This window comes from Podarcis raffonei, chromosome 14 (assembly GCF_027172205.1).
Source record: "Podarcis raffonei isolate rPodRaf1 chromosome 14, rPodRaf1.pri, whole genome shotgun sequence".
NCBI classification, from domain to species: domain Eukaryota; kingdom Metazoa; phylum Chordata; class Lepidosauria; order Squamata; family Lacertidae; genus Podarcis; species Podarcis raffonei.
Window position 1 is genome coordinate 28,353,084 of NC_070615.1, and position 9,417 is coordinate 28,362,500.

General features: G+C 51.4%; 1 protein-coding gene across 2 annotated transcripts in view; it reads right to left on the reverse strand.

Annotated features, from left to right (window-relative positions):
* Positions 1-364: 364 nt before the first annotated feature.
* The window catches only part of IL21R (interleukin 21 receptor), a 17,494-nt gene continuing 8,441 nt past the window's right edge, over positions 365-9,417 (reverse strand). For both annotated transcript variants that reach the window (XM_053364287.1, XM_053364286.1), the window contains 8 exons: positions 9,297-9,379; positions 8,014-8,128; positions 4,367-4,545; positions 3,608-3,762; positions 3,171-3,339; positions 2,736-2,835; positions 2,224-2,308; positions 365-1,554 (listed from right to left, as the gene is read on the reverse strand). In XM_053364287.1, the coding sequence (XP_053220262.1) occupies positions 700-1,554; positions 2,224-2,308; positions 2,736-2,835; positions 3,171-3,339; positions 3,608-3,762; positions 4,367-4,545; positions 8,014-8,128; positions 9,297-9,379 (1,741 nt within the window). In that variant the 3' untranslated portion in view covers positions 365-699. The remainder of the gene's footprint in view (positions 1,555-2,223; positions 2,309-2,735; positions 2,836-3,170; positions 3,340-3,607; positions 3,763-4,366; positions 4,546-8,013; positions 8,129-9,296; positions 9,380-9,417) is intronic.

The following is a 9,417-nucleotide window of genomic DNA, read 5'->3' on the forward strand; positions in this document are numbered from 1 at the left end:
ACTCCCCCAAGCAATGGCCATGCACACGCCCCACTAGTCACACAAATCACCACAACTGTGATAGACCTTCTTTATTAAGTGCTATACAACAAATGCCAACATAATTGGTCCCTGCCCAGGGCTCACAGCCTGAAGTGTGGTGGCCCCCAAAAAGAGGAGGAAAGGATAATAAAAGAGGGAGGGGGAAGGTTGGGGGTCCTCTGGGGCTCTTCATGGAGCGTAGCTGCTGCTGCTGAGAGTCCAGCTTTGGTGGGGCCTCCTCCTGATTGATGCTGGCCTTGAAGACTACAATTTTCTCCCCACCATAGGGGTGGAGCAAATGTGATGTGCATGTCTCCCTCTCTCTGCCCAGCTCACTATGTGCACCCCCCGTGGCTTGGAACTTGAAGTCTGCTTTGTAGTTGACACTCCCAACTTCATCCAAAGATTTCACAGCCTTTGTAAAAATATTAACTTTTTAAAGCAAAAAGAGGAATTTGCCAAGGAGGGGAAAAAATAGCTTCCAGTCCTGGGGTGGGTGGGTCTCCGGGTGCAAAGGAGGAGGTGTCTGGTAGTGGCAGCAAAGGCTTCCCTGCTTACATCTCTCTTACACAGGAGAAAGCGGAGCGTCCAAGCAAGGCCCATAGATCTTTGCAAGGAGTGAAGGAGCTTCACGGTGGCCTCGACAGGTGCTCAGCTCCTGCTTCCCCCTCTGTGCTTTTAACTGGGCTGCGCTCTGTTGTGACAGGAGGAGACCCACTGCTTGACATAGCTGGGCAGGAGCTCTTCCCCTGTCTCTCCGCTTTCCACACCGAGGGGTTCAGACCCACAGCCTGTTGGCCTCCTCTCGAACTCAGAGTCCACAGGGCTCCCACAGTCACACTCTGCAAAGCCACTGTCAATGGTATCCAGATCTAAGCCATTGGCAAGGAGGTCCCCATCTGCATCCAAGTCAGGAGAGAGCAGGTCTCGGTAGGAAGCCATGTCCTCCTCCTCTGGAGATAAGAGGCCTTCCAGGGTCCAGGGCTCAGGAGGCGAACCAAAAAAGTCCACCTCCTTCCCAGACTTTTTTCTGCCCAGGGAGCCGCCAGCTTCTGAGAAAGGAGTAAGAGTCTCGATGAGAGGGTGTCCTGACCAGGACTCCAAGGCAGACAAGAAAGCCTTCCTCTGAGCTGCTGCTGGTGGGACCATGTCCACCAGGAGCAGATTCTCGGAGATCTGGCCCTCATTGAAGAGGATGCCCTGGTAGGCATCTCTTTCGTCCTGGCCCTCCTCCAAGGCACAGCATGCTGTGGCCCCCTTGCATCGCGGGCAGCAGGCGGTAAACTCTCCAGCCACAGTGACGGTGTCAATGGAGAGGTGGCCGTAGGCCTGATCATGGGTGGCATCCTGGCTCCCAGGCAGGTGGGAAGCAAATGTAGCAGGGGAGGGTGCATGGCCTCCACTCTGCTGCTCCTTGGCAGGGCTGGGGGAAAGGGGCTTTTGGCCCATCCCAAACACATCCAGCAGGGCTGTGCTCCATTCAAAGTTGTCCAGCATGGCTCCGGCACAGGAGATGCTGCCGCCCACCCACTTCTGCACAGGAGAGAGAGAGAGAGAGAGGTGTCAGCAGGCCGTGGCCAGAGAAACAGCAGGTGTGGGCCTTTTTTTAACCATCTGGGGAATGGAAGGAATTGCATACCTTCAGAAGGACATATCCCAGGAGAGGAGCTCCTTCATCCAGCCCAGACTGTGCAACAAAGTGCCCACTTATCAGCTACCCCATCATCTCCTGGCATCCTTCTGTGCAAAGAGGAAACTCCTCCCCCACCTGCAATGCACCTGGTGGCTGCAAGGGCTATGTGCTTTCCACAGGACTCTGCCCAGAGCTCACTTTTTCAGAGAGGATCCTGCCCCATAGGGATGGGAATTGGGGTGAGAGAGAAGCAGGCAGAGTCCCTGCTGTGGGGAGGGGGACATGGAAGAAGCCTAGGGTGGGGGAGAAGGCCTTGTGCCAAGAGGAGACCCCCCCCTCCACCCAGTCCCCAACTTCTCTGCAGAATATTAGGCAGCCTGATGTCCTCCCTTCCACCGACCATGCCTTAAGGCTCCTGGCACTTGAGGCAGGACCTCACCCCCAAACACACATACAGGAACTTTCTGCTTTGGGTGATGCCCGGAGGATCCGTAGGTGCCTGTGGGTCAATTCAAACAACCACTCCAACACCCTCCCCTTCCTGTATGGTGGGTAGGAGTCGCTTGTACCTTGAAATCTCCATTGTGGATCAGGTAGAGGGGCTGGAAAAAGGGGGCCGGGCTGGGGATGAAGATGTCCAGCTTCTTCCACAACCTGTCAGAGGGAAAGGAGAGCTGGAGGCCTTTTGTGGGGAATGCCCAAACTTCATTCCACCGACTACCCACGGGAGGGACTAGGAGCATGGCCAGGCCTTGAGGCATTGGCGTCTCAGGCTTGCTGCCCGGCAACTGCCTTGTCCAAGGAACCTCATGGCTTCCCTTTCCCAGGAACGCAGCCACCCACTGCCACAAGCAAGCAAGCAAGCCCATGGGCTGGTGCTCTGCAGACTGAGGGAAAGAGGGAGTGGGCTTGGTGGACTTACCTGAGCACAGCTTCTTAGGAGGTGATGCCTCCCCCACCCACCATTTCCTTGCTCTGTGTAGGGTAGGTCATCCAGCTGGGAAGTGGGCAGCCTGCGGCCAACCACAAGCTCTCAGGAGCCCCGCCACCCCAGCATCCAGCATCCAACTCCCACACTCACCTTTGGTGCTGCCAGCCCAGGAAGACCACGAGAGCAACCAATGGGCTGAGCACCAGCAGGAACCACAAGGACCACTTGTCTCCTGGCCTGTCCTCCACGGCTGAGGAAGGAAACCAGTAATATCAGTTACTTTCCTTGGTAGCTCCACTGGGGGTTGCCAGGGTGGGCTGGGCTCTGGGGCTCAGTCAAGATGAGTTTCCCTGGGATCGTGGCCACAGCTCCCTCCTAGGGCAGCAGAGGAGCAGGAGGGGGTCTACTTGACAGGAAAGAAGAGAGGCTGCTCCTCTGATCTGCCATGGATTCGTGGTCTCAAAGGTGCAGAAGGCCCCCATGGACTGGGAGAGGGGCTTATGAACGGCCTTTGATAGGAAGGTTCAGCCCTCCTTGTATGGGCAGAGGCCAAGACCCCCTCGTGAGGAGGGAGGGAGGACTCACCCCTCGGCAGCGTCCTCAAGGTCGTCTTGGGGCTCCAGTCGCTCCAAGCGCCCTGGTATGAGGAGTCTTCCCTTGGCTTCGCCCGAACCTGGAGTTCGTAGTCTGTGTCCCCTTCAAACTCCTGGGGAAGCCACAAGGTCTCGGTGTACTGCAGAAGATGGTTGTGCCTCTGCATGAAAGGGAAGAAGCCAAAGGGCTGGGAGGAATTCTGGGAAATGCTCCCTACCTCTGCCACCTTCACAGCAATTCAGAGGAGTTACTCAAATGATCCTGAAAGAGCCCCATGACTTCCCGGTGCCCCTGAAGCCCAAGTCCAGAGAAGCACTAAGAAACTTTGGGGCTGAGCTCCAGGGTGGCCAGCCAGCCACTGAGGGCCTGACTGGGCAAATGGTGCCCACCACCATCCAGCTCAGGCTGGCCCTAGCCTCCTGGCTTACCTCCCATGGATGTCCCTTCTGCCGGTAGCGCAACTCATACTGCAGCTCCGTGTCCAGGTAGAAGTACTCATCTTGCTGGTACATGGTGCTCCAGGAGAGGTTGTAGCCCTCAGGGGAGACAATAGCCCTCAGGCTGAACGGTGGGGACGGCTTAACTGGGGAAAGAGTCAAGGTGGGCTCCTGAGGGCATCTGGCTGACAGGACTTGGCCCCCACCCACTGGGTGAAGCAGCAGTGACACCCCCAAATCCCCAGGGTGTAGTTGTGGGGGGAAGCCACTGCAGGGCACGACAGGGGGATGTCCCTCCAGCCTCCAAGTGGAGCAAGGTGAAAGCATCTGGGGCTGCTGGGGTTGAATGAAAGGCAGTGGGTTATTCATTCATATTCATTCACTGAATACACCGCCCTTCACCCGAAGATTCCAGGGCAGTTTACAACAGAAAAATACATAATGGTGGCATGGCGTGGGTGGAGAATAACCCCGTCAAAACATTTAAAAGGCCCCAGGTTGTTTAATCAGTCTAAGGTTAGCTGGCTGTAGGAGCTTGAAAACTCCTTGCCTTCAGCCTTGTAAATAAACCCAAATCTCAAAAAATGCCACCACCACACCCGTAAGTGAGGAAGGGTCTCTGAGCCCGGCTGCAACAAGCCCCTTTCTCCCAGCGCACGCCAGGAGCCCCTGCGTGTGTCCTCCTCCTCCCAGTCCCACTCACGTGTCCAGACGGGCACAGAGTCCTACCCCGCCCCCCCCCATACTTACAGTGTTCTTGGAAGACAAACTCGTTCTTACACACTTGCCGTTGCTCATCCCCCAGCTTCACGACCACCTCAAAGTTGTTGTTCCCAAAGCAGATACTCTGCTCTGCAAAGCAGGTGTATCGGGCGGCGGCGGCGGCGCCCTCGGAGGTGAAAGAGCAGTTGCCGCCTTCTCCGCAGTCCCTGCGAACACCAAAGATGCCCCCGCTCAGTGTGGGACGGCCATGGCTGCTCCCTCCGTGAGCCAGGAAAGTCCCCCAGCTGCAGCCATGATCTCAAGAGGACCCCAATTGGGGCAGCCGTGGCGCGAGACCCGCGCGCAGGCGCCCCGAGCGGCTTCGTGCAGGCCGGCGGCTCCCGGGTAGCAGGCGGCGGCCTAGCTTGTGAGGCGCTGCTGAGTTGCCCCGCGTGGGCTCCCGCCGCAACATGAGTATTGGCGCCTCGGATCGGAACGAGGAGTTCTACCAGCAGCTGCGGCTGCAGGAGCTGTACGGCAAGGAGGGCGAGGAAGGCGGCGAGGACCCTTTCACGTACACGGACCTGGCGGACGGGACGCAGTACGAGTGGGATCCCGACAAGAAGGCCTGGTTCCCGAAGGTTACTGAAGATTTCCTGGCAACATATCACGCTAACTACGGCTTTCCCACTGAAAGTTCAGATAGTTCATCTGCATCTCTTAGAAAGACCGAATCTAAAACGCCTACAGATTCAAAGGCTACCCAGGTCTAGCAGGCAACAGGTCCAAAAGCATCTCAGGCAACGGATCTTAAACCAAAAGGAGAGAGAATAAAACCTGACGCAGGATGGTTTCATGTTGAAGAACAGAGAAACACAAATGTATATGTGACAGGTTTACCGCCAGACATTACAAAAGATGAGTTCGTGCAGATTATGTCAAAATGTGGTATTGTTATGCGTGATCCACAAACAGAGGAGCCTAAAATTAAACTTTACAAAGACAAAGAAGGAAATCTGAAAGGAGATGGGCTCTGCTGCTACTTAAAGAGAGAATCTGTTGAACTAGCATTCAAACTATTGGATGAAAATGAAATTAGAGGCTACAAATTGCATGTGGAAGTTGCACAGTTTCAACCGAAGGGGGAGTACGATGCCAGCAAGAAGAAAAAGAAGTGCAAAGACTACAAGAAGAAGCTGTCTCAACAACAAAAACTTCTGGATTGGAGACCGGAGAAGAAAGATGGCAGTGTTTGAATGCGGCACAAGCGTGTTATCATTATCAGGAGCATGTTCCACCCAAGCGATTTTGAGGAAGATCCTTTAGTGCTAAATGAGATAAGAGAAGATCTTCGGACAGAATGTGAAAAGTTTGGACAAGTAAAGAAAGTAATTTTATTTGATAGGCACCCAGATGGTGTTGCTTCTGTGTCATTTAAAGAAGCAGAAGAAGGAGATGCCTGCAAACTGGCTCTCAACAGGCGATGGTTTGGTGGACGTCAGCTCTCTGTGGAGACATGGGATGGTGCAACAGATTATCAGGTCGAGGAGACTTCAAGAGAAAGGGAAGAGAGACCGAAGGGTTGGCAAAAGTTTTTAGGTGATCCAAATATAGAAATGCCAAAAACAGCATCTGATGCAGATTCTTCGGAAACGTGTGTCCAGCTCCCAGAAGGCATCCAGCCATCTAAAGATAACAGTGCATCTGAGGGTGGCCCAAAGGGTGAAGCAGCTGAGAGAGGAGATAATGGCGAGGGTACCAATGAAGATGTCACAGCATCCACAGACAGCAGTGTTGCAGGCAGTGATGAGGAAGCAGAGACAGAATGTCTTTAACTCATTTGTAACAGCATGTATGTAGGGTAACCTTTAGACCTCTATTATCCTGTGCTTAGAAGCAACTGCAGGCAGCATTCAAATGAATATAAATGCATTACCCTATTACGATATCATCAGCGTGTTTTGAAGTGTTTCATTAAAAGCAACATTTAATGATCATCTTTAAAAACATATGTTCATATCTGCTCCTGTCCAAGCTGTGTGTATGTGTCCATAAGTTGCCAACAGCCTCCTGAACTGACCAGCTGTCTTACATTATATCTTTGCTTGTCAATGAAGTCCATTAGTGTGAGCAGGTACAAACTTGCAGTTCCTATTAACTACACAATGACCTTTAGAATTACAGAGGTATGAATGCTTTCAATTTTTTTGCTCCCAATTTCCTTAATGCCCCAATCTTTGGGTGTTCCAGTACTTACTTGGATGAGCTGGCTTTCCTGATACTTCACACTTTTAAAATAACAGATCACTGAGAATACATTACAGTATTGGCACCCTGTACATGTAGCTGGGGAATGGAAAAATAATTATCACCCACAATTAATAAAGATAAATTATCTGAAAGTACTCTCCTAGGATGCCAAGTTTTCGATGACTGAAGTTCCCCATTCATTTTAATTTAAATTCTGATGAGATTAGATGACAAATAGGAAAAATGTGTAAATAAGACTGATCTCTGTTTTTAATTTTTTGATGATGAATTCATATTGGAAACAAAGCGAGAGCTTGTGTGGTGGAAGTGCTATTCTTTTTTTCATATTACTGCATTCAAATGTAGTTTGGTTTCAGGCGTTTGTCAAGGGTGATGAGCATATGGGGCCTGTTCTTTTTGTATGCTTGGTTTTACTACAGGAGATTACAAACAAAATTGTTTTGAGATTCCCTCTCAAAATTGTTGCTCAAATTTTTAAAGACAGATCTTTGTTTACAGATACAAACCATTCAGAACTAGCAAACCATTTTTAACAAGATCTATCAAATCAACTGCACTGAAAACCATCAAACTTACTATTTTTAAGCTCAATTCAGACATAATGAGAAACCATGAACTTCCATGATAAGAATGAGCAAGAGTGGGCGTCTTCCTCCTAATGTTTAGCATACCCGTTTTGTATTTGGGAATATGGGATTATGCTTTTTAAAATTAAAGAGATTAAATTTGCATTTTTAAAAAAGAGGACGCTGCCCTGCATGGCCCATGTAGACTCTACCAGCTTCATCGCTTTCCCCATTCTACCAAGCAGCCATTTGCTGGAATGAACCTGCTGGCTGGGGTGGGCTGCCTTAGCCTTCACACACACCCTCAATCCAAACTGTCTTGCTGTAGTCCAGGATTTCCCATAGTTGGGTCTCCAGCTGGTTTTGGACTACAACTCCCATCATCCCTAGCTAGCAGGACCAGTGGATTATGGGAATTGTAGTCCAAAAACAGCTGGAGACCCAACTATGGGAAACCCTGCTAGTCATTCCAGATTCAGAAGGATTTAAAGGAAAGGAAAGCTAAAGGCATGAAGGGAGCTGGCAGTGGCCAAGGAGGGCTCAGCAGCTGTGAGGAGACACACTCACCACAAATGTGCAGCAGGGTTGTCTGATGGCACAAGCCTGACCAGCATTAGCTAGAGAGCAGACTCAGCTACAGCCGAAACAGCTGGTTAAGTATGTCCACAAAGGTGTGCTAAGGAGCCCCAAGGGTTAGCAGAGAAGGGGGCCATTCTCCCCCACCCCCAAGCAAAGCCAGGATTTGGGAGCCACAGAGAACAATATTCTGTCCCCGAACCCTGTGAAAGTCATGGGGGCAGCCCTAAAGTCCCAGGGGGCTGGGGTCAATGGCATGTCTTCCTCCACATCCATACATACCATGTTGCTGTGAGATGGTACTGAGCTCTGCTGGAGACATGGGGGTCATTTCCCCACAAGCATGTCAAGGTCTGGATGTAGTCGGCAAAACAGGTGAGATTCCCACAAGCTGAAGCTGGAGGTGAGACAGGTGAGACAGATGTGGCTGCTCAGAGGATAGAATGCATGATGCAGAGACCCATCTGTCCCCTACCCCACAATACAACTGAATGATATTTGATTGTGGTAGAGGAGGTGGGTAGGCCTGCCTCCTGAAAAAACAAAAGCCATCCAACCTACTAAATCTAGGTTCCTCGGTCAGAACCATCTCCACCTGCAGCTGTGCTCTGAAGCTCAGGCCTAAAAGCCTCCAATTCCAACTTCCTGGCCTTCTCTGTGATTGAACTTTGGACTTCTAGTGCTGACCACTTGTGGATTTTGGGTGGTCATTCTGGTCAGCGCAGGTGTTTGCTTATGGGTCGCCTAAAGTAGGACACCCCTAGCAAGGGGATGAAGATCCCCACCCCCTTGCCAAGGAATCGAAGGCTATTTCCACAGCAGGCATTTAGTCGCCCCGCTTTGTGCACTCAGTCTTGATAGGGCATTCACACACCATCAGCATCTCCTTGTGGCTCAAAAATCCCTGCCCCAAACAATCAGGCTGTGAGGAGGTGCATACCCTCCAAAATTCCTCAGATGGAAACGTGAGAATGTTTAATAATACATGCCACAGAAAATAGGGACATTCTTGCAATTGGAGACTACGGAATAGGCGCCTTGACACTATAGGGGAGGGGTGGAGAGCCTCTGGCTTGTGGGCCCACCTTGGCCTACCAGGGGTTGCACTTTGGCCTGTGAGATCACATGCCCATCACTGGTAGTGTCAGCCAATGAGCAGGACAGGATTGAATCCCACAGCGGCTGCACAATCCTGTTCCAATCCCTGCTCATCAGCTGAAATCTTTCCACCCCTAACAGTGAGGGATGTGCCACAGTTGCGCAGACACTCCATTTGGCTTTCACTAAGACACCCCTTGACATGGGGACAATGATAATCCCCACCCCACTGAAAGCACTTTCACATAAGGGCTTGGTGACACTGCTTGCACAAACTCATTGCACTGTTGCTTCTGGCAAACAGGTCTTTCTGCATTATTTCAAAATGTCTCGATGAGTGTTGTTTTTGGAAAGTGAATGAATAAGCTGCACTGCGTGCGTGTGTGAACTTCCCCCTCCACTTCCTCCCACATGGAAAGCAAAACCACTTTCAATCATCTGAATGCATTCTTGGAGGCTGGGCTTACCTTGCTGAAGGAAGAGCAGCAGCAGCAGCCATCCCCACACCTGGTCTGCCATCCTTCCTTTTGCCACAGTCCCTTGAGGCTCCCTGCAAGACAATTCAGAGCAACTTTATCAGGAAGGAGA